Below are 26159 nucleotides of genomic sequence, written 5' to 3' on the forward strand. Positions count from 1 at the left end.
TTCTAAATTCATCTGAATGAATGACTTGCAATTAAATTAATAGAAAGAAAGAAAGAAAGAAAGAAAGAAAGAAAGAAAGAAAGAAAGAAAGAAAGACAGAAAGAAAGAAAGAAAAAAGTGTGGACAGAACTACTTATCAAACACTCAGTGATATTCTTATGAAATGGAAGCCTGTAACCATTGACTTTTCAAAGAATTAGTTTTTCCTATGAAAGTAAATGGTTACAGGTTTCTAACATTTTTCAAAATATCTTATTCAGTATTTAACGAAATAAAGAATCTCATGAAGGTTTGGAACAATTTGAGTGTACGTAAATTTTGGGGTGAACTATCCCTTTAAAGGCGAGTAAATAATGACAGAATTTTTCTGCACTGCTGCATTAAGAAAGTTTCAAAACTCATCTGAAGGAATGACTGACAAATAAATGAATTAAAAGAAAAGAAAGAAATATGTATGTGGACAGAATTTAAACATTAGAGGTATTCTGTGGAAATGGTTACAGGTTTCTAACACTTTTCTAAATATCTTCTTTAGAGTTCAGCAAATAGAATCCCGTAAAGGTTTGGAACCATGAGTACAGTTTCATTTTTGGGTAAATATCCCTTAAAAGGTGAGTAAATAATGACAGAATTTTGTTGCACTGCTGCTTTAAGAAAGTTTTAAAGTTTATCTAAATGAACAACTGACAATGAACGAAAGAACAGAAAGAAAGAAAGAAAGAAAGTCTAGTGTGGACAGAACTTATCAATCACTTAGTGATATTCTGAGGAAATTAAAAGCTGTAACCATTGACTTCCATAGAAAAAACTATTATAGAAGTAATTGGTTACAAGTTTCTAACATTTTTCAAAAATCTTCTTTAGTATTCAACAAAATAAAGAAGGTTTGGAATATTATATTTATAATATTAATATAATATTTTTTAGTGTATGTAAATAGTGAATCGGTCTACTTTTTAATTTACGGGTGAACTATTCTTTTAATGACAGATATTTGTTGCACTGCTGCTTTAAGAAAGTTTTAAGACTTTTCTGAATGAATGACTGACAATGAAATGACTTAAAAAGAAAAAAAGAAAGAAAGAAAGTGTGGACAGAACTTATCAATCACGATATTCTGAGGAAATTAAAAGCTGTGACTATTGACTTCCATTAAAAAAAACAAATACTATGGAAGTCAATGGTTACATGTTTCTAACATTTTTCAAAATATCCGATTTAATATTTAACAAAATAAAAAAATCTTATAAAGGTTTGGAGGCCTTAGAGTGTATGTAAATAGTGAGTACAATTTTGGGGGGTTAATTATTTCTTTAAAGGTGAGTAAATAATGACAGAATTTTGCTGCACTGCTGCTTAAAGAAAGTTTCAAAACTTATCTGAATGAATGACTGACAATGAAAAGACCTGAATGAATTCGAGTGTGGACAGAACTTATCAATCACTCAGTCTTGACCTCGGTGAAGTGCTGAAATGTCGGATTTGGCAGTGGACGGCAGATTGTCAACAGTTTTCAGATAACAAACACTCGCATGAACCGCTTTTCATCTCGGTCAGGTTTTGGATATTAGACAAACAGTAATGCGCTCGGGTCTTATATTACTCTACAGCGGGCCTGTTTTTGCAGTAAAGGTAGGCCTTTTCTCACAGATATCAGCCACTCGATCGGAGTGCACGTTTAAACCCTCTTACGCCTTAAATTAAAGGATAATATTTCTGCAGGCTTCTCGCGTCCTTCCGTTGGGAAAGTGGACCGGGGGGGGGGGAAGCTAAATGCACCGCGGGGGTCAAGCTTCACTGACCGGCTCTGATTTCACCGGACTCCCGTTAGTTCTCGGGGTGACGGGAACATTTGCACACAGAGGCCCGAGAGTCACGCTCGGACAGGCGGCCCGCGAGCGCTTTTGTCCGGAGCTGTTTAGCAGCTTTTGTCCGGCTCTTTGCCTTCCTCCTGCTCCTCATCCTCGCTTTTCATGCGGGTTTATGTGTAAGGCGAGACCGTGTCGTGCACCAAAGGCCCCGCGGAGACACACGCGGAAACTTAACTCTTTCCCCGGGTGAGGGTCAAGGCTTCGAGTCCGCTGGTTAAATCTTCGAAAAATTAAGACATCAGAGCTCATGATAAGAGTTTCTTTCTCTCGCTAAACCGCTGAAATGTGACCCGTTCATGAGGCCATTCACACGATCTGATAAAGTTGAACTCTTTTTAACTCTGAGCGCGCAGCCGCGAACACTAGACTGGCTTTGATGAAATGTATCATAGACCAGGCTATATGAACGTTTGCTGGACGTGCAAGCATAGGCCTATACTGCTCACACGCATTTAATTGATATATTGTTGATATTGCGCTGGTTCAGTGATTAGCAGTATCGCCTCACAGCAAGAAGGTCGCTGGTTCGAGTCCCGGATGGGTCAATTGTAATTTCTGTATGGAGTTTGCGTGTTCTCCCTGTGTTGGCGTGGGTTTTTTCCGGGTGCTCCGGTTTCCCCCACAGTGCAAAGAACATGCGGTACAGATGAAGTGGATGTTTCCTAGTTCTTGGTTGCAGCTGGTAGGGCATCCGCTGTTTAAAACATATGCTGGATGAGTTGGCGGTTCATTCTGCTGTGGCAACCCCTGATGAATAAAGGGACTAAGCCAAAGAAAAATGAATGAATGAATGAATGAATGAATGAATACTGGAATATTATGTATAGCCTACTAGAAGCATTTAGGCATATATATATACATATATATATATATATATATATATATATATATATATATATATATATATATATATATATATATATATATATATATATATATACACACACACACACACACACATATATACACACACACACACATATATATATATATATATATATATAGGCCTAAATATGTTAGAATGAGTATATTACATAATAATTATGCTTGGTTGAGTTTTATGTAGACATTGCCGTGTTATTAACATATTTATGTAATTTTTTTGCTTTTATTATTTCTTTTGTTCTCATTTGTAAGTATATATTAAAGAAAAATATACACTTTATATATATATATATATATATATATATATATATATATATATATATATATATATATGTGTGTGTGTGTGTGTGTGTGTGTGTATTCATTCATTCATTTTCTTGTCGGCTTAGTCTCTTTATTAATCCGGGGTCGCCACAGCGGAATGAACCACCAACGTATCCAGCTTATGTTTTACGCAGCAGATCCAGCTGCATCCCATCACTGGGAAACACCCATACACTCATGTGTGTGTGTGTGTGTGTGTGTGTGTGTGTGTGTGTGTGTGTGTGTGTGTGCATTTAATAAGATATGCTAAATATATTTAAAACATTTTTATACATATATACAAAATTTATAAATATAAATATTTTATAGAGTTATGATTATAACACAATATACATATGCATTATTTAATTACATGAATAAACAGAAAAGGTGTCTTTGCTTAACTTAATCCAACCAAATTTAGCCGTTCTTTAATCTTTAAGCAAACTAAATGTAAGTAATTTAAAAGTAACATAAAATAATAATCATTAGTAAAATAATATGTACATTTTGTTTATTCTTTTTTCTCAGACATTGAAATCGTTGTCTGTACACTTGTTGTCTGTGTTGTTGGAAATTGCTTGAAGTAAACACTCAAAGTAGTCATCTGATTTTCTGACAACCCAGTCTTTATTAGATTTGCTCCCTGTGTACATATTAAATTGACTTTAAATCTATACAAAATATTTTTTTGAAACAGTTTTCAGAACAATCTGTGCTCGTACATTGCTAGTTTATTAGTATTCCTCCACATAGACAAAGACATCAGAGATTCTATAAGAAAATGCACTGTAGAAATATCCATAAATGAACAGCTGTCCGTGTTTTGTGATCCATGTTTTGTTTATTTATTTCTTTTTTGGTGGAGTATTTATGCTTTTGAATTGCTTTGTGTGACTTTGATCTTCGCTTTTCATGTTGACAATTTTGAAAAATTACTTTTATTGACATTTTTAATAGTTGGAAGTGATATTCGAAGTTTGATATTGTTTGTATTTGTGTGGTAAATTACATTACAAAAACCTGGTAATGCACTGCCAGTACATTTCCTGTTATTTTACAGACTTATTCATATATAAATAATTTATTTTACATCGTTTCAAACTACTCAAATGTCAATAAAAGTCACTTTATTAAATGCAGAGATGGATCGAATGTTGACAGAGCAGAGATCAAGGTCCCAAAATGCAAATCAAAACTGTAAATGAATATTAAACACCTGTAAATCTAAAAAATATGACAACTGTTAATTAGCAGATGTTTACACTGTGTACAGCCTTAAATCATGTATTTGGGGTGTTGCAAAAGATCTCACTCTGTCACATTTCAGGCCGGTGTTTGTATCTGAGAGTGGAGAGCGGGAATTATCTGCAGTGTCAAAAGACGAGGACACCATGTGGACAAACCACCACAACCATACCAGGTTTGATGGAACAGAATGTTCATCTTAATCCTTCATTCTTTCCTCAGATGCCTTCAGTTAGTTCTATGCTCTCTAGGTTTAATACATCACTCCAAATGAAATATATTAGGACCCCACATACACACACACACACACAGACAAAAACCTAAGCTTCCAAACTCCAGATCCTCATGCATTTCCATCTAATATGGGTAAAGTTAATATATCAAATGATACAAAAGTACTAGAATTAGGACAAAGTTAAAAAATAAAGATGACGGAATTGTACAGCAAACAGCCGAATAATTTAATCTGCATCCCAGAGCCCTTGGAAAGGAACCTTCACCATATGAGAGAGAAAGAGGGAGAGAGAGAGAAAGACATGTCAATGTGTTTTAATGGGACGTGAAACTCTGGTTATCTTGACTGTCTCAGTTGATTCTTCTTTTGAAAAGTCTCTTCAGGAAAATCTGCAGTGAGAGAGAAAAGTTTTCGATTAGCAAACTCGCTGTTTTGTTTTTCTTTATTTAACAATAGCTCTGTTCCAAACCAAAGTGGATTGCCTGCATAGACAGCATTTTTAAGCACCACATGGATGCTTCATATGCATTTAATTATACATATTATATCATTGTGGACTGTTTTTGCAGTACCACTACATAACTCCAGGTGGCGATAGATGTTAAATAATTTTTCCTTTAAATATTTATAAGCAATTCAAACAAAACGATTTTAAAGATCGGTCTATATTTGTATATGGAGCCTATATTTACATATATATGGGGAAAAAGCAAAGCAATTTAACTGCAAATGATTGCATGGACGTTTCCTTAGATTTGTATAGCCTAATAGCCTATTTAACTATGCTTTGCTAATCAAGACGCTTACTAAGCATTTTACTTTGCTCTTTTCTTTTGTATCTTAGTGTTTAGTATAACTAAATTTCATTGCAATACAATACAAAAAGGGGAACACTTTAGTATAGGAACCGATTTTCACCATTAATTAGTTGCTCATTTCATATTCTGCATGATCTTACTCTACTATTGACGACGAAACCTGCAAAAACAAAAACTAAATATGCAAATAAACAAATAAACGAATAAATATATACACAAATTGCTGCATAAATAGAACAATAAATAAATAAATATGTAAATAAATAAATAGATGCATAAATATATACACAAATTCCTGCATAAATAAAACAATAAATCAATAAATATGCAAATAAATGAATAAATACATACACAAATTTTTGCATAAATAAAACAATAAGTAAATAAATATGCAAATAAAAAAATGAATAAATACACAAATTCTTGCCTATATATATATATATATATATATATATATATATATATATATATATATATATATATATATATATATATATATATATATATATATGTGTGTGTGTGTGTGTAATAGTATAATATAATAATATATAAATCTACAAATTCCTGCATAAATAAATAAATATATATATATATAAATAACTATTAATCTGTTTATACAATTTAAATATTTATTTATGCAGGAATTTGTGGGATTTTCATTCATTCAATCATTCATTTTCTTTTCAGCTTAGTCCCTTTATTAATATGAGTTTTTCAATTAAATTTTGTTTTAAATACATATTTATTCATTTGCATATTTATTTATTGTTTTATATATGCAGGAATTTGTGGATTAAATAATTAATTAACACATTTATTTGTTGTTTTTGCAGGATTCGTCCTCCATACTCTATATTCCTAATCCTACCCAATATCTAAACTCAACTATACAAACTACCTATTAATAAGCAGCAAAAATAAGAGTTTTATTGAAGCAAAAGTCATAGTTAATGGTTTAATATTAGATAAAATGAAATAAGAAGCTAGTTAGGAATAGAAGTCCCGCCTTTCAGTTAAAAACAGCCAATCATGATTTAAAAGAAGTACCAGCCAATCATATTTTTTAAACGAGGTAACAGCCAATCACATTTTAATAGAAGTATGGCTTTACGTGTCATTGTCGTTTACTCATTAACGTGACAGGGATTAGTTTGGACCTGCACAAATATGGTAACGTTACTGTTTTTGTCTTCATGTGCAGTTTTGAACAATAATATCCAGCTGCAGGCCCGCAGAACCACACACGTTTTAGGCACACACAATCTAGAACACACAATCTAGGCAAACCATATATGGTTACGACGGATGTTAAAGTTATAACGTCTTTTTGGACATCGTCATCGATATGATTTGATATATATGGTTAATAAATATTGTACACAATAAACAATAGTGTTTACTTTACTTTATTTCACAAATATTGCGATTGAGACAGTCGAATGGGGAGCATTGTTTCCGATCACCATTCAATATAATAGAGTGAACAGTTTTTAATCAGTCATTTTAGCTGATCAGTCATTATTATCTGACAATAATATGGCAGATACTCGTTTGCTGGCCTTGCTGAATGATCTCATTTGGACAGGTTTAATTTATATAATGGATTAATTTATGATGAAGGAAATAATAGCAAGTTAATATAGGCAATAATACATTATATGTAATAAAAATCTTTTTACATGTAACAAATGTATAACACTATATTAATATTTTACTCAAGCGATTTAATAGTGTTTATAAACTAATATATTAGCTTAATTTTCTAATAACCTTTTAATTAATGATTTCCCACATTTAAAACTGTAGTAATTTAATACTACAGTAATAGGAAACAAATAGGAACAAATTAACTATTAAAAAAAAAAAAAAAAAAAAAATATATATATATATATATATATATACACACACACACACACACACACACACACACACACACACACACACACATACATATATATACATTTATATACATAAACATACATATATATAAACACCTTTAACAGTGAGAGTTTAGTAAAAGATAGTAGTTTATATATAAACTTTTAATTATAATCAGTTAAGATAATCAGTTTATAACTATATATATATATATATATATATATATATATATATATATATATATATATATATATATATATATATATATATATATATATATATTGTTTAAATGGTTAACTATAGTAGGCTAAGTTAGGCTAAGCTAGGTGTTTGCTTTTTATACCAAGTATAATAATATTAAAAGCTTGAATTAGTTTATTACACTTAATCCAACAATTAGACGGTCTATTATGTTTTCTTTGTGTATATGGATACATGAATAAAGTCATAAGTTTCTTTAACCAATTATTTTTATTTACATAATTTAAGTTCAAAAACTGCAGAGATGTTAAAATGATCGTTATGATATAATAATAATAATGACTGAAATGGGAAACCATATTTGTGAAATTCAATAAATGGCGATAATGCTAAGAGTTAGTTACCATATATGGTTTGCCTAGATTGTGTGTCCTAGATTGTGTGTGCCTCAAACGTGTGTGGTTCTGCGGGCCTGCAGCTGGATATATCTCGTTTTGAAGGATGTTGACTCTGTAAACTGTTTTAGTAAAGTTCTTGCACTTTGAGGGGAGTTTTTTTATTTAGCTTTACAACATGTCGATACACTAACGTTATATTGAAAAATATCCATAAAGTGCCTTCATAAATAAAGAGATTTAATCTATTGTATTTATATTTGATATGATAATTTTACATATTTTCATTGATAAACTGTAACATTGCAATAAAAGGGACTTTTTTACTACGAATTAGCTTCGCCTTTCAGTTTTTAGGGTTAACATTAGCGTTTCCAGCAAATGTAATCCAATATTTACATGTATCTTAACATTTATAACCGCATCGTTTTGACATCATAATCCGGTGTAATCTAATTTTATATTTTCTACCCTTATAGATAATAATTTCTGTGACTTGTTGAGGGATTTATCACACTTAAGAGACGAGAAGTAAACTTTATGTGGAGTTGTTAATATTTGATCACGTGATATACCTGTTATAGTGTTCTTGAGTCCTCGTTGCTAGGAAATCGGCATAGAAGTTTTCCTGCCATCATCTGATCCTTAAGAAAGAGGATATTAGCATAAATGCAATTATTATGTTTTTTGCATTCTCAGAGAAGTGTTTTAAACAGAATCTCCTTCACAGCGTCATTACCATGTGTTGTGTCGTCATGATGATCTGGTTCCTGGTGGGGTTTAGAAGCCTCATCTGTAACAAAAACAAAGAAAGATGAGGTAAATGTAAACATTCATTCATTCATTTTCCTGTCGGCTTAGTCCCTTTATTAATCCGGGGTCGCCACAGCGGAATGAACCGCCAACTTATCCAGCAGCGGATGCCCTTCCAGCCACAACCCATCTCTGGGAAACATCCACACACACATTAACACACACACTCATACACTACGGACAATTTAGTCTACACAATTCACCTGTACCGCATGTCTTTGGACTGTGGGGGAAACCGTAGCACCCGGAGGAAACCCACGCGAAGGCAGGGAGAACATGCAAACTCTACACAGAAACGTCAACTGAGCCAAGGCTCGAACCAGCGACCCAGCGACCTTCTTGCTGTGAGGCGACAGCACTACCTACTGCGCCACTGCCTTGCCCAAATTAAAACATTCTTTATAAAAATGTCTATTTTATATACTTATCTATCAGAGACATCAAGCATGTTCACAATGCATGATTTATATAAAGCAGGGGCGTCCAAACTTTTTTATGAATTCTACCAGAAACGTACATTATCTATCCCTGAAACAAAAACAAATACAGCGAATAAAAAGTATTGCATCCCAAAAAGTTCTAAAATGGACTGGATGACGATTTCTGTGAGTTGTTCTGTAAAGAAATATCTCATTCATTTGGTTCTCAGATTGTTTTTCTTTATTAAAAACAGTTTAAACTGTACAAACTCTGTCATTGTCTTATTGAAACTACAGCTTTAATACTTTTGTTTTGCTAAAAACTGTTAATTAGAAACAAAGTACTTTAGGAATAGCAAGTTTACACTGTTATAATTCACATCAGTTGATTAAAAACATGAAATTGAAAATAAATTCTACAAATATATAATACAAATAAATGTACAATTGTGTTTCTGTCAGTCCGGTCACATTTGCATTAAATTTAACTTAAAATGCGTGCAATACACCTTTAAGGCCATGACATGACATGACGGAGAGGAAGCTGACAGTGATCAAGGATGCATTCAATCATTGAATTGTATGATTTTAAGCTTGTTTTGTATGATTATTTGAGGATGACAAGCTTAAGTCAGGCCCTGTCATGTTTTTATACGTGAAAATGTACGTTTCTGGTAGAATATCTCCAAAAACCAAAGTTGATTGAGGCTAGTGGGCCGAAGGTAAATACAGTTGTCAGAGGTTATTTCTGAATTTATTTAATCATTAATTCATTTTCTTTTCAGCTTAGTTCCTTTATTAATCGGGGGTCGCCACAGCGGAATGAACCGCCAACTTATCCAGCACGTTTTTACGCAGTGGATGGCACTCCAGCTGCAACCCATCTCTGGGAAACATCCATACATACTCATTCACTACGAACAATTTTAGCCTACCCAATTCACCTGAACCGCATGTCTTTGGACTGTGGGGGAAACCGGAGCACACTAAGGAAACCCACGCGAACGCAGGGAGAACATGCAAACTCCACACAGAAACACAGAAAAAAAGCAAAAAGACTACCTACTGCACCACTGCATCACCGAATTTAGTTAATAATATTTAAAAATAACTAGAGAACATTACTTTATATCAGCTAATACAGCATATTTATTAACAATTTATAATGAACTTATTACAGTAAAAACTTAATAAATCTCATGTGTAACAGTTTGGGGTTACACTAGTTTTTGCCTTGATTTGCACAGTCCTCTATGTGACGAGTGACATTATATACATTTCAAAAAGTCAGATTCATTACCAAGATTTGATTGAAACATTTCATTTCAACTTTTGAAGCTCAGCATTAAATAAACAAACAAATAAACAAACAAACAAAAAAGGCTGCATTAAATTAGAAATGACAATCTCTTTTAAAGGCATTCGCCCCAACCCTTTCTATTTTTCCCAGATGGGATGGTGGGCCAAATCAAAGGTTACAATGGGCCAACTTTGGGCATCTCTGATATAAAGCGTAAGGCTAGCAACAGGTTTTTAAATTGTTTAATATCAACATCTGACTCGTTTTGGTCTTTTCAGGAACTTGAAGTGAAAATCTTAGGCAAATTTGGATTTTGAGGAGTCGGATTTGCGAGTGATCTACCTGTGCCATGCTCAACCCCAGCTTCATCATCATGAGCATCAATGTCGTCATCATCTAAACAGAAACATCCACATGAATATCAAGTCCAATCAGTGATTTTGACCATCTTACAGGTAAAATTTTCAATAATACGACCATATACATGATTTGAGTAATCATTTAGGTATCCAAGACAAATGTTACATGCCAGAAATGTAATATTTACATTAAAAAAGCACTGGTTATTATGATTTTAGCTTAATGCAACACAATTAAAGTGGTTTAGAGCAATACACACCATCTGAAACATCATGGCTGTCTTCGTCAGTTTTTTCAGCAGTGTGGTCCTCTAGAAGTAACACACAATTGAAGAAACACTTTCAATACTTTGTATGTTTGTTTAGTAAAAGGACATTTTATGTACAGTTGATAGAGACATTTACCACTTGATGGTGTAGCATCTTTGGAGTCGTCGTCATGCTCATCTAGAAGACAAAAAACACTATTATTGTCTAACTTTGGTCATGCTTTATAAATGGGTTTCACAGTTTGCCCACACAAAAATTAAAAATCCATGACTTTTTCCTCACAATTTGGACTTTATATATGTAGATGTGACTATAAATGTCAGTGTGTAACTTTTTATCTCCACCTAAAAATAAATTTTATGTCAAAATACTAAGTAATATAATTAACAGTTGAAGCCAGAATTATTAGCCTGTCTTTAAATTTCTTTTTCTTTTTAAATATTTCCCAAATGATGTTTAACAGAGCAAGGAAATTTTCACAGTATTTCCTATAATATTTTTTCTTCTGGAGAAAGTCTTATTTGTTTTATTTCGGCTAGAATAAAAGCAGTTTTAAATTTTTTAAAAGCCATTTTAAGGACAAAATTATTAGCCCCTTTAGGCTAATTTTTCGATAGTCTACAGCAGTGGTTCTCAAAGTGGGGGTCGGGACCCCCCGAGGGGTTACAGGACAATGAAGGGGGGTCGCCTGGTGATTTCCAAAAATCTATTTTTATTTTTTTAAAACTATAAGAATTACCATATTTTATCCATAACTATACTGAAAAGAAAAAATAGTCATTTTTAGTTACTATATACTACCATATAGTTACGATAGTAGCTTATAGTACTAGTTCTATTGGATTGCGACCCCTGGGGTAATTATATTATATTTAAGACACAGCAATAGCGTCAGATGCAGCAGATTGATTTTATAACACAAGGTTAAACTTTCTGACCTATTTACTGCACTCGCATACATTAAAAAAAAATTAAATGAAGAATAGACGTGGGTCTGTTGGTGTGTGTGCGCCATTGCATGCAAGGTTTCTGTATTAATAACCACCTTAGAAGATATTGGGGGTCACAAGTCACTGGCATTGTTGTTTTGGGGGTCGAAGGCTGAAAAGTTTGGGAACCCCTGGTTTACAAAACAAACCATTGTTATACAATGACTTGCCTAATTACCCTAACCTGCCTAGTTGACCTAGTTTAGCCTTTAAATTTCACTTTAAGCTGTATAGAAGTGTCTTGAAGAATATCTAGTCAAATATTATTTACTGGCATCATGGCAAAGATAAAATAAATCAGTTATTAGAGATGAATTATTAAAACTATTATGTTTATAAATGTGTTGATAAAATCTGCTCTCCATTAAACAGAAACTGATGAAAAAAATAAACAAGGGGGCTTATAATTCTGACTTCAACTGTATATAGTGGGATTTGTTGCTTGATGTATTGTGGATCAGCTCTAGTTGTCACTTAATATAATTTGTTATATGTACATAAATAAATCAGTAAATGTGTTTTTTTTCTTCTTACCGTCAGAGTCATTTGCCTCTACCGATGCACTGTCAGACGAATCTGTAGGTTTAGACATTCATAATATATTAGACTTGATAACTGTAATAGTGATAAACCTAAGATATTATATTACACCTAATATCTTACAGTCATGACTTTATCCCACAAAATTACTTAAAAATGGGATATTATGTGAATTAAAAAGGGATTTTATGTGAATTTTATACGATTTTAAGCTAAATCACTGTACATTTTTAATAAGGTTTCCCTATATATTTATTGAAATGGAACTTTTATTGATAAATTCATTCGAAATTTAAAAATTTAGTTCTTACTTCATATTACACAGTCATGACTTTCTCACAATCATAATTTGACATCTTCAGTTTAAACTTAAAAACTCATAATTCTGACGTTATACTGCCACTTCAACCTTTAATGTGTGATTTTTATGGTTTTCTTTGTGATTGTATATCCGAAATGATGCCTTTATATATCTTTAATTATATTTTCGGATATCATTATTTGATTATATCTCTTATATGTGACTTTGTATGTATAATTATGACTTTGCATGTCATTTTGTGACTTTATTTTCATTTGTTTCTTACAGTGCGACTTTATATTTGTCCATATGACATATGTCTTCCATATGGCTACACAACCTAATTAAAACATCTATTCTTGTCTAAAGACAATTTGGAAAAACATTTTTTTTTTATCCACTTCAATTATCAAAATCAAATCAAATTTATTTATAAAGCACACTATAAACAACAGTAGTTCACCACTGTGCTGTACAAAAAGTCTGCTAAAAATAAAATAAAAAAATAATAAAAAATAAATATAAATGACCTCAATGCACTTAAAAAAGACCAAGAGGGTAGAAAACCACTGATTAATAAAAACAATGTGTATACTTTATGGACAATTATGACTTTGAATCTTCATTTATCATTTAGCTGTAAACTCAAGTTATGATTTTATGTCTTAAGTTGAGTCATTATGTCTCATAAAGTCACTATAAAACTTGTTTTATGACTTTAAACCTCTTAGTTATAACTATAAACCACACAAATCCCATTTCCTACGGTAAAATTGTATTTAAAGATGATTATTTTACTCTGAGCTGTAAATAATCTTTCAATTATATCCAGAAATTATGATTTTATTTGTTAAGTTGTGTCATTATATTTCAAAATGTTACTATAATGCTTATTTTATGACTTTAAACCTCTCACTTATAACTTTAAATCACACAATACCTATTTAAACTTGTATTTAAACACAATTATTTTATTCAGAGCAAAAAAAATGGCCTTTCAAATATTTTCAAAAAGACCTTAGAAAATACATAAGTTATGATTTTATTTGTTAAGTTGTGTCATTATATTTCAAAATGTTACTATAATGCTTATTTTATGACTTTAAACCTCTCACTTTTAACTTTAAATCACACAATTCCTATTTAAACTTGTATTTAAACACGATTATTTTATTCTGAGCAAAAAATGGCCTTTCAAATATTTTCAAAAAGACCTTAGAAAATAGATAAGTTATGATTTTATTTGTTAAGTTGTGTCATTATATTTCTCTGAGCTGAAAATGGCCTTCCAAATTTATCTATAAATACCTCAAAAATACATAAGTTACACTGTTAACTGTTTCCTGTAGAATCTACAGTGGCAGCGGTTCGTGAGTAACATACTTTAAATCAATTACAGCAAAAATTCTGTATATACAGCACCATTTATCTTGCTGTATATGTATTTACAGAATTGAATGTCTATCTTGTAAAAAAATGTAAATATACCGTAATTTTCACAATGGAACTTTAAAATACAGTAACATGCAGCATAACTCTCCAACAGTAAAATTGAGTTTATTTTACAGTTAAATGCTGTGTAACTTACAAAAATGGTAAACAGTGTATGACTGTATGTCTTAAGTTGTGTCAATGTATCTAATAAATTGACTGTAAAGCTAATTTTTTGATTTCAAATCTCTCAACTTGCATTTAAACACAACTATTTTACTCTGAGCTAAAATGGCCTTCCAAATAAGTCCAAAATACTTAAAAATTACATAACTTAAGTAATGATTTTATGTTTTAAGTTCTTTCATTACATTTCAAAAGTTACTATAATGCTTATTTTCTGACTCTTAACCTCTTACTAATAACTTTAAACCACACAATTCCTATTTAAACTTGTATTTAATCATGATTGTTTTACTCTTTTTACACCATTTATCTAGCTGTATATGTATTTACAGAATTGTACATCTATCTTTACTGTAAATATACTGTAATTTTCACAATGGAACTTTAAATTACTGTAACATACCGCATAACTCTCCTACAGTAAAATACAGTTAATTTTACAGTTAAATACTGTGTAGTTTACAAAAATCGTTAACAGTGTATGGTTGTTTTATGACTTTAAACTTCTCACTTAAAACTTTAAACCACACAATAAACCAAAAATAACTCGGATTTAAACACAATTATTTTACTCTGAGCTGAAAATGGGCAGCCAAATATATCCAAAAAGACCTTGGAATGTACATAAGTTATGAATTCATGTCCTAAGTTGTGTCATTATATATTTAAAAAAGTTACTATAATGCTTATTTTATGACTTTAAACCTCTTACTTATAACTTTAAACAGCACAACTCCTATTTAAAACTTGTAATTACAGACAAATCATTTACTCTGAGCTGAAAATGGGCATCTAAATATATCCAAAATACCTGTTTTGTCCTTTTCCACACTGGAGTCCTTGTCGTCATTAGTGTCTGTGTGCATAAAAAGCAATAATCAGTACATTGACTTCACGGTTTTACAAATATTAAACATAACGTTTGTATCGTTCACCTTCTTCAGCAGTTTCTGAGCTCTCCGAGTTGCTTTTGCTGTCGCTGTCCGAACTGTCTTCATCTCTGGACTCTGAGCTCTTATCTTTCTTCTCATCTTTATCTCTGCTGTTCGAATCTGAATCGGAATCTGAGTCTGAGTCCGAATCCGAATCTGAGTCAGAATCAGAATCAGAGTGTGAATCAGAATCAGAATCAGAGTGTGAGTCTGAATGTGAATCAGAGTCGGAGTCTGAATGTGAATCAGAGTCGGAGTCTGAATGTGAATCCCGACTGGAGTTGTCAGAATCAGATTTGTCGTCTTTCTTTTCCTCTTGTTCACTCTCATCGGACTTGCTAGCTTCTTTTGATTCAGACTCGTCTTTGTCGTGTTCGTCTGACTTGGATTTGTCCTCGTCATCTTTCCCCTCATCGCTGTCTTTATGCTCCTCCTTGTCTTTGGTGTGCTTTTCTTTGTGTTCGTGGTCTTCAGAGTCCTTCTGCTCGCTGTGATCTTTATCTTTATCCTCATCGCTGTCTTTAGAGTCAGCTGAATCCGAGGAGTCCTGGTCTTTATCATCATGCTTTTCCTTCTTCTCTGCGCTGTCGGAGTCTTGTGAGTCCGAATCGTGGTCTTTGGATTCGACAGATTCTTTCTGCTCGTCAGCCTCGGAGTTGCTGCCGTCGTCACTTTTGTCAGACTTTTCTTGACTCTTGTCTTCCGAGTCTTTACTGGAGTCTTTCTCGTCGCTCTTTTCATCTTTGTCTTCATGTTTTTCGTCTTTGTCGGAGGCTAAAAAAACAAAATATCATTACTGTATATAGTTGAAGTCAGAATTATTAGCCCCCTTGTATATTTTTCCTCCTAATTTCTGTTTAACGGAGAGCAGATTTTCTCAACACATTTCTAATCATAATAGTTTTAATCACTCATTTCTAATAACTGATTTATTTTATCTTTGCCATGATGACAGAAATTAATATTTGACTACATATTTTTCAAGATACTAGTATTCAGCTTAAAGTGACATTTAAAAGCCTAACTAGGTTAATTAGGGTAAAGTTAGAGTAATTAGGCAAGTCATTGTATAATAGTGGTTTGTTCTGTAGACTATCGAAAACAAATACTGCTTATGGGGGCTAAAAATATTAACCTTAAAATGGTTTTAAAAAAATTAAAAACTACTTTTACTCTAGCCAAAATAAAACAAATAAGACTTTCTCCAGAAGGAAAAATATTATAGGAAATACTGTGAAAAATTCCTGGATCTGTTAAACATCATTTGGGAAAAACTTGAAAAAAAACTTCACATCAGGGCGAATAATTTTGACCAAACATGGGTCACATTTTACAAAAAGGTTTTGTTTATTAATATATTTACTAACATGAACTAATTATGAGCAATACCTGTTTGCATTTATCATAGTTCAACATTTACTAATGCATTATTAACATCAAAATGCTTGTTAACATTAGTTAATGCACCATGAGTTAACATGAGCTCACAATGAGTGAAGTGTAAAAAAAAAGTGTATTTGGATGAACTATTGAAATACTGTAATAAATGTATTATTGAGTGTTTGTTCGTGTTATTAAACTTACATTAACTAAGACAACCTTAAAGTGTTCCCTAAATGTGAAGAAAATGTATTTATCAAATGCATAATTATACATTTAAATCTAAAATGGTTCAAGCTATACAGAGGTTGAGCTGTTACTTTATGCTACCTTGTAAAGGCAGGCGGACACTGTGCAATTTTTGCTGTCCTATGAGCTTGTATACGCTATAGTGTATTATTAGTCAGAATTTTTAGCCCGCCTTTGATTTTATTTACATTTTTTAAAATATTTCCTAAATGATGTTTAACCGAGCTAGGAAATTTTCGCAGTATGTCTGATAATATTTTTTCTTCTGGAGAAAGTCTTATTTGTTTTTTTTTTGGCTAGAGTAAAAGCAATTACATTTTTTTTAAACACCATTTTAAGGTCAAAATAATTAGCCCTTTTAAGCTCTAATTTTTTTTCAATAATCTACTGAACAAACCATTGTTGTGAAGTAACAATGGTTATTGTTTAATGTCACTTTAAGCACTTTAATGTTTTTTTTTTTTTAAATCTGCTCTCCTTTAAACATAAATTGGGGAAAAAAATAAACAGGGAGGCTATAAATTCAGGGGGGCTAATAATTCTGACTTCAACTGTATATTTTTCTCATCAGGAGCAATCGCATGGAAATCTTTGATGCTCATGAATCAAAATGAATGGCATATCCAGACAGAATCTGCTGAAATTCTTTGCTATTTCTGCAAAGAATACTGTAAAGAAATATGTGGATTTATGCGGAATGATTTTTGGGTGTATCGTAACTAAAAACTTAATATGTTAAATAAAAAAAATATAAGTTTTTAACCTACAATGCAAATTTATATATATATATATATATATATATATATATATATATATATATATATATATATATATATATATATATATATATATATATATATATGTATTTGGTAAACAATGCAAGTCTCTCATATAATATATCTACCACATATCTACTAAAAGACAGAAATTATTAGTTGTATTGTTAGTAAATCATATGAATGTTTTCATATTAGTCAGTAATATTACTGAAATCTGTTTAAAAACTGTATAAATATAAATTTACACATTTACATACAACTGAAAAAATAGACTCAATGATGGGCTGAAAATCTGCGGAAATCTGCAGATTTCTGCACGCACAGATTCTGTGTGGGCCTACTTATGAGCTTCTGATCGTAGGTCAAAAATGGTCGGGAGATGTCGGCTTAAATTCCTAAAGTGTGTGTGCTGTTGATAAAAATGAGAAGTTGTTAAGCTGTGTTTAGTCTCACCATCAGAGTCGTGCTTTTCATCTGTCTGTGAAGAATCCTTGTCAGATGTATCATCTTTATCTGCTTCTTCAAAGCAAATACACAAGTGTTAATAGTCAGAAAACTTCAGGCTTCAGTTTAATTCACTAAATGAGAATTACTTTGAAAAATCTTCCTAAACATAACATTTAAAAAAAAAAAATTTCTAAAAACCTATAGTACTTTTTAAAAACTGAAATAAAATATAGAAACTTTTTAAAACGTTTTTATTTTGTTATATTAAAATCTACTAAAAATGACAAAAACACACAACAGATTGACCTGAGATTAAAATGGATGTAAAATAAAAGAATGAATAAATAAATAAATAAATAAATAAATAAATAAATAAATAAATAAATAAATAGTGTAATTTATAATAATTTTGTGAATGAAATGAATTTTAAATAAAAATAAAATAACACAAAAGTGATTTATTCACAACTAATTGAAATAAATAGTTTGAGTTCAAATTCTAAAACCATTCAAATGAAATATAAATACAGGCTTAATAGACATATTTTTAAAAAAGTATAAACACAAATGCATTAAATTATTACAATTAAAACAGAAAATATCAGATTGTTCAATATATTATTTTTAATATTAAATATAAATAATAATTTCAAATTATTTGCATATTTAACCGTTGTTTTTGACACATTTTATGCTTTGATGTTGAAAAATGCCTTGGTTTCTAAATTTAATTTGTTCACCCAAAAGTGAATAATAACCAGGTCATCACTCTGTTTTTTAATAAAAAAAAATAACTGCTGAAAATAAATCAAAACCAATACTGATCAAGTAAAATAAATTAATAAATAAATCAATTAAATTGCATATTATTCTTAAATGATTAAAAATAGATACAGTTTTAAACACATACAATAATAAATTATAGTAAAGGATTAAAATAAAAATAAATAAAATAATACAATTTTCTAAATATAATTTTTTAATATTAACAAATAATGTGAAAACAACACTAATTGAACTATGATCAAAGAAAGGCATGTAAATCCTTTCAAATACCTGCAGTTTGCATATTAACTTTTGTTTGACACATTTTACATGTGGAATATAAGAAAAATTTAACACTTTGATTTTTAAAATATTCTAAATCGAATTTTTTTTACCCAAAAATGATTAATAATCCATTAATCACTCTTTTTTTATAGAACATAACTGCTGAAATTAAATTAAAACGAACACTGACAAACTAAAAAAAAAAAAAAGTAAATGACATATTATTCATTAGTAATTAAAACTATACATAAACTATAAATAAATACAATAACAAATAGTGGTAAAAGATTAAAATAAAATAAATAAAATAGCTTTAATTTGCCGTAGTTGGACTAGAAATGCAGTAATCATCAATACCTGTGGAGGATTTGTTTGCGTCCTCATCAGGTGAATGATCAGAATCAGTCTTTTCTGCACTTGCAGAGTCTCCATCTGAAAGTAAAGCGTGTGCCAAGATAGTGTGAGAAAAGTGTTTCTTTCAGGTACAACATGTTCTGGCACATCTATTGTTGCTGTGGAGGAACATTCATGTCGAACAAACAGTGCTTAACCTGACACAGGCTTGATAAGAAACACATTCAGCCAAACATCAATCTGCTATTCTGCCTGATTGATGATGTTGTTCAGAAGTTTTTGCAGGAACATTGTTCAACTTGATGCATAAGAAACCCTTACCTGGGGCTGAATCTGAGTCTGGTCCTTCTGGCTTGTCAGTGGTGTCTGTGAAGTACGTTTAATAGTCATAATCATAATTTATCATCCGTCGTTATCATTATTTTGTAATGCTTACTTTCTGAAATTTATTTATGTTCACACAGAAATTTAGGTTGTTGCTAGATCGGATATGGTTGCGGCCGGAATGTAACGTTAATTATTTATACACTCTCAGAAATAAAGGTACACGTGCTGTCACTGGGGTGGTACCTTTTCACAAGGCACACATTTGTACTTGAAGGGTCCATATTGGTACCTCAAAAGTATATATTAGTACCTACAAATTTTAAGAGGAACACTTTTGTACTTTTTAGGTGCTAATATGTACCCTTGAGGTATTAATATGGAACTCTTAGGAACAAATTTGTAACTTTTAAAAAGGTACAACCCCAGTGACAGCTTGTGTACCTTTATTTTTGAGAGTGTATTATTTATTAAATTTCCAACTCATTGTATTTTATTAAAGTGTACTTTCACCCCAACCCTAAACCCAACCATCATAGTAAGGTAAAAACAGTAGTTGTACCGAGTATTATTTATGCTATCTAATAAATTACCCAATAAATTGTATTTTTTAACGCCTACCCCCACCCCAACCCTAAACCCAACCATCACAGTACTGTAAAAATATTCATTATTGTTATACAGTGTCATAAAAAATGCTGCTATATTGATGCGCACCTCTGGCCGGCTGCGTATTTGATCTAGACTTTACCAGAAATTTTAGTTCTGCAAATATTTACTTATTTTGTGCCATACTTGTACACTGTAAAAAAAACAACTAATCTTGCCATCATTACAATTTTTTAATTGAATCAAATGAACTTTTTTGTCATCTCAACTTAAATCAGTTAGACTGAATGAAATTATTGAGTTCAACTTTGTGTAACTTAAAAAAATGTAGTTGGAACCTGATTACCATATTAAAATAAGTTCAAGTAAGTTAAAAAAAATTTGTTGTTCCGACTTGTTGTCATATAGTTTTTTACTGTGCAGCATTGAACAAAAAAGAAAGTAAATAAATCAAATTAATAAATTCAATAAAAATGCATTTTCAAGTTATTTCCATTGGTACTTTTGTAGTTAACTATATATTTATTTAATTTGAGTCATTTATCACTTCCTGACAGCTAACTGAAATAATTTTATGTAAGTATTAAAGCTACTAAAATGACATGAAGCTGTGTATAATTACTTTAAAATTATAAATAGTTTAAGAATAAAGAAAACATCTTTACACTATTTTTCTTTTTTGTTTTATGGAAAACAACAGGCGAATAATTCTGACTTCAACCATCTGCATGTGTGTGTGTGTGTGTGTGTGTATAATTTATGGGTGAGCTTTTACGTTAATCTTTAATATTTGCATTATAGCATTGAGATTAGGCCTGTCATGATATATATTTTTAGTTGTACTATATAATGTGCCGATATATATATATATTGCGATAAACAATAATATTGTCATTTTAAGAACATTTTATATTATGCCGCTCATTATATAATGCCAGACTGACAATATAATATCATCACAATGCAAGTAAACTCTTCCAAAGAACACATCATATTTCATTCTTAAGAATATTTGATTTAATTATAGTCATTTTAACAATTTCTTAATCAGTCATTGAAACCAGAATGTGGAAACACAGATCTTAAATAAATAATGATAAACATTAACAAAAAAGTGCAAAGTAAAGAGTAACAGAGGCTGCGATATCAGCTAGCAGATCTATTTTCAGCTGTCAGACACCCACATGAAAATATACTATAGTAATATAGTAAATACTATAGTGTTTTTTTAACCATACTGACACTGACACCTCCGATAGAGATCGACTATCAGCTAAAATGTTGCTCTAATTGGTTTTTATGTATAGGCAATATATATATATATATATATATATATATATATATATATATATATATATATATATATATATATATATATATATATATATATATATGTATATGTATATATATGTATATATATATATATGTATATATATATATATATATATATATATATATATATATATATTGCCTATATATATATGTATATATACATCACCAGAAATGATTGAGGTCATGTCCATATGGTGTGTGATAAGTCCATATATTGAATATTGTGACAGGCCTAATTGAGTTAAGTGTATTTGTCTTTGTTTGTTTACCTGGTGATTCCTTTGAATCAGTTGAATCTTTTCCAGCGTGATTGCCGTCTGAAATAGGGCACATTTCATTGGATTCATCATCATATAAATTAATCTTCCAGGATTTTACATGTATGTCCGTGTTGTTGTTTTACCTGTGTGGTCCTCGGCTGACGGTTTGTCTTTGTTCTCATCTGCAGCACATAAAGAAGTGCTTTAATGAGTCAGTTTTGCACATGAAAATGCATCTTAATCTTTGTGTTTGATTCACTCACCTGAATCTCCAGTTTTGTGATGCGATGCATCTGTCTCTTGGTCTGAGTCCGTGTCGTCTGTTCCGTCTTATAAACAAATATGCTTTTGTTAGGAAAAGTGATTAGCAGAATGTGATGCTTGTCTTTTATAGATAGGATTCATTTTATATTCAGTTTAATATCATCACATGATCATTACTCAAATGCACGTTTAAGGTAATACGGGGGTGTTTTTGTTTTTGGAATATCAAATGGAGAAAAAAATGTGTTTAAAGTTGAATTTTAAGTAAATTTACTAAAATGTGTGTCAAACTGAGTCAAAGATTTTCTAAATGAATCGGTGAGATGACTTACTTTGTGTGTCTGGTTTGTCAGGAGCCCCATCAGCCTCTTAAAAAAAAAAAAAAAAGAGATTTAAGTGTTCATTTATTTATAGCTGTGTCATGTTTGTAGAATTGAGAAAGCCTGGTTGTTAGTGACACCGGTGGTCGTTCAGTAAACCGCAGCCCAACTCGTGTGTGAGTAATAGAGACAGAATAATTCAATGGGGTATATGCCGAGCTAATGTGTTTCCCATACTGATACACTTCCGGTGACCTGTTATTGTGAATTTTTTTTTCCGTTTTATATGGTTCCTTATACAGCATCGATGTTGTAATGTAATTTAAATACAATCAGTTAAACAAACTTTGGCATTCATTTAGTTGGTCATGACAAAACGAGACAAAAAGCCGTTTGCTCGCACGCGCCAGTCAGAATCGGCAGGCTAGCGCAGAAGCTCCATTGAATATACTGGAGTAAAATAAATGCTCATTTATAAAGACATGACGGGGAAAATGTCATTTAATTCGGTGCTTCTTGTACAATCTGAGACCCACTTTATATCGCATATCACTCAGCCAGTGAAGAAAAAACAGACCCTAAACGCGCCGATTTTGCATTGGCAAACAGTTCACCGAAAATGATTAACCCAGGTTACAGGCAAATTCAAAGTCCTATTAGCATGCTTCGGCATATACCCTATTCAATGCCTGCAAAGATTTTTCTTACTATTTGATTAGATGTGAAAAGACAGTGTAACATTTGCAATAAAAGAACTGACTAGTGCGTGGAAATTCTGAGATATTGTTGCTGAAAAATATAACTATAGAATAAAAAAACTAAAACTTCAAAAACATTCCTTTTTTTATTTCAACTGGTTCACAAGAAAATAGTTTGACTCAATGTACTAAAAATATATATATATATTTTTAAAGACAATAGATTAAATAATAAGGCAAAAGCAACGTAAACAACTTAAATAAACTTAAAAATTTAAATAGGCAGATATTAAAATAAAAACTAATGAAAATTAATGCATTTTTATAATAAAATAATGTAATAATAATTTATATATATATATATATATATATATATATATATATATATATATATATATATATATATATATATATATATATATATATATATATATATATATATATACACATACATACATACATACATACATACATATATATGCATAAATGCTGAAACAAATATGTGTGCTCTTTGTGTTCTAGTTTGGATTCTTACCTCCACGTTTCTCTGCTGAATCTTGTCCGTCTGTAGTAACTATTTAAAGAAAGATTTCCAGAGTTACTTTTATTTTTGTGTTTGTCTATTTGTTTGTATATCTGTCTAATATTAGCCTGTCTGGCTAATATTTTTGACCCTAAAAAGGTTTCAAAAAAATGTAAAACTGCTTTTATTCTAGCCGAAATAAAACATATATGACTTTCTCCAGAAGAAAAAATATTATAGGAAATACTGTGAAAAAATTCATACTCTGTTAAACATCATTTGGGAAATATTGGAAACAGAAAAGAGTCAATGTAGGGGGAATAATTCTGACTATAACTGTAAATATATTAAATCAAGCATGTCTCTGTGTGCTCTACTGTGAAAAAATCTGCACAATCATTTGGGAAATATTTGTAAAAGAAAAGAAACCACAAGAGGGCGAATCATTTTATTTACTCTATATATAAATAAATATTGAATCAAGTATGTCCGTGTGTGTGCTCTTTGTGTTCTAGTTTGCTGATTCTTACCTCCATGTTGCTCTGCTTCATCTTTTCCGTCTGTAGTTACTATTTAAAAAAAGATTTTCAGAGTTACTTTCATTTTTACATCTGTCTGTCTGTCTGTCTATATGTCTATCTATCTGTCTATGTCTATCTATCTGTCTTACATATAGATACATATACAGTTGGCATCAAAATTATTGACCCTTCTGCAAATGTATTATTCATTTTATAATATTTCCAAATGATGTTTACCAGAGCAAGGAAGGTTTCACTGTATTTCCTATATTTTTTTTCTTCTGGGAAAAGTCTTACTTTTTTAGTTTGGCTAAAAATAAAAGCAGTTAAAAAAAACTCTTATTATATATATATATATATATATATATATATATATATATATATATATATATATATATATATATATATATATATATATATATATATATATATATATATATATATATATATATATATATATATATATATTATTTTTATTATTATTATTCAATATTCAATAATATCGAAGTCAATATTATTATTATATAACAGTTGTAGTCCCTCAATTTCTGTTTTAAGAAAGGAGGAAGGTTTTTTCAGCACATTTCCAATCATAATAGTTTTAATAACTCATTTTTAATGACTGATTTGTTTTATCTTTGGCTTGATGACAGTAAATAATAGTGGACTAGATATTTCTCTAGTAAATACTAGTATTTAGCTTAAAGTGACATTTAAAGGCTTAACTAGGTTAATTAGGCAAGTTAGAGTAATTAGGCAATCATTGTATAACAGTGGTTTGATCTGTAGACTATTGAAAAATGTTATAGTAAATACTGTGAAAAATTCCTGAATTTGTTAAACATCATTTGGGAAATATTTAAAAAAGAAAAGAAATCACAAGAGGGCGAATCATACTTTATATATAAATAAAAATTGAATTAAGTATGTCCGTTTGTGTGCTCTTTGTGTTCTAGTCTCTGATATCGAGTTGATTGGTGATTCTTACCTCCATGTTGCTCTGCTGAATCTTTTCCGTCTGTAGTTCCTGATCAAAAGAAGATTTCCAGAGTTACTTTCATTTTTACATCTGTCTATATGTCTGTTTATCTATCTGTATTACATGCATACATATACAGTTGACATCAAAATTATTATATTGTGGTTTTCTATTTACTTTTGTTAGTGTATGACTGTGTGTATGGATGTCTATATGTACAATTTTATTATTTTTTTCTGTTATTTGTCTTGATTGCAATGCTACTGTGGGATGGCATGGACTTTACCACCGCTGGGGGTGGTGTGGGTGTTTTTTTTTTTTTTTTTTTTGAGGAATGGATCTTGATCTTGTTTTGTTTATTGAATTGAATTAAATTGTAAAGATGCTGTGACCACTTACATGTAAAATCATTAAAATCTTAATCACACACACAAAAAAATATTAACCTATTTGCAAACTATTTATCAATTTTCGAATATTTCCAAAGCAAAGTTTAACAGAGAACGGAAATTTTCAGTGTATATATATATATATATATATATATATATATATATATATATATATATATATATATATATATATATATATATATATATATATATATATATATATATATTTTTTTTTTTATATATATATATAAATATTTCCCAAATGATGTTTAACAGAGCAAGGAAATTTTCACAGTATGTCTGATAT

At 30.5% G+C, this 26159-nt stretch overlaps 1 protein-coding gene and 1 long non-coding RNA gene across 5 annotated transcripts in view; one reads left to right on the forward strand and one right to left on the reverse strand.

Moving 5' to 3' along the window:
• Window positions 1-3670: 3670 nt before the first annotated feature.
• Window positions 3671-26159, reverse strand: part of stm (starmaker) — a 30468-nt gene continuing 7979 nt past the window's right edge. Inside the window, exons 8-26 of one of the 3 annotated variants that reach the window (XR_012394490.1) lie at window positions 25473-25511; window positions 24494-24532; window positions 23976-24014; window positions 22755-22790; window positions 22422-22487; window positions 22302-22340; window positions 22168-22215; window positions 19955-19999; window positions 19637-19711; window positions 18236-18301; window positions 15378-16148; window positions 15254-15298; window positions 12519-12560; window positions 11131-11172; window positions 10986-11036; window positions 9373-10762; window positions 8574-9305; window positions 8410-8478; window positions 3671-4931 (exon numbers count right to left, since the gene is read on the reverse strand). Coding sequence is in view for 1 of the 3 variants with exons in the window: in NM_198817.2 (NP_942112.2) it covers window positions 8438-8478; window positions 8574-8627; window positions 10709-10762; window positions 10986-11036; window positions 11131-11172; window positions 12519-12560; window positions 15254-15298; window positions 15378-16148; window positions 18236-18301; window positions 19637-19711; window positions 19955-19999; window positions 22168-22215; window positions 22302-22340; window positions 22422-22487; window positions 22755-22790; window positions 23976-24014; window positions 24494-24532; window positions 25473-25511 (1592 nt within the window). In the remaining 2 variants the exon portion in view is untranslated. Of the gene's footprint in view, window positions 4932-8409; window positions 8479-8573; window positions 9306-9372; window positions 10763-10985; window positions 11037-11130; window positions 12309-12377; window positions 12561-15253; window positions 15299-15377; window positions 16149-18235; window positions 18302-19636; window positions 19712-19954; window positions 20000-22167; window positions 22216-22301; window positions 22341-22421; window positions 22488-22754; window positions 22791-23975; window positions 24015-24493; window positions 24533-25472; window positions 25512-26159 lie in introns of those variants that run through there. The other 2 variants (NM_198817.2, XR_012394491.1) reach the window with 2 other exon arrangements.
• Window positions 6446-26159, forward strand: part of LOC141378984 (uncharacterized) — a 52419-nt gene continuing 32705 nt past the window's right edge. Inside the window, exons 1-2 of one of the 2 annotated variants that reach the window (XR_012394853.1) lie at window positions 6446-6530; window positions 10645-10821. This is a non-coding gene — a long non-coding RNA (uncharacterized lncRNA). Of the gene's footprint in view, window positions 6531-8425; window positions 8654-10644; window positions 10822-26159 lie in introns of those variants that run through there. The other variant, XR_012394852.1, reaches the window with a different exon arrangement.

This window comes from Danio rerio, chromosome 19 (assembly GCF_049306965.1).
Source record: "Danio rerio strain Tuebingen ecotype United States chromosome 19, GRCz12tu, whole genome shotgun sequence".
Taxonomy (NCBI): Eukaryota; Metazoa; Chordata; class Actinopteri; order Cypriniformes; family Danionidae; genus Danio; species Danio rerio.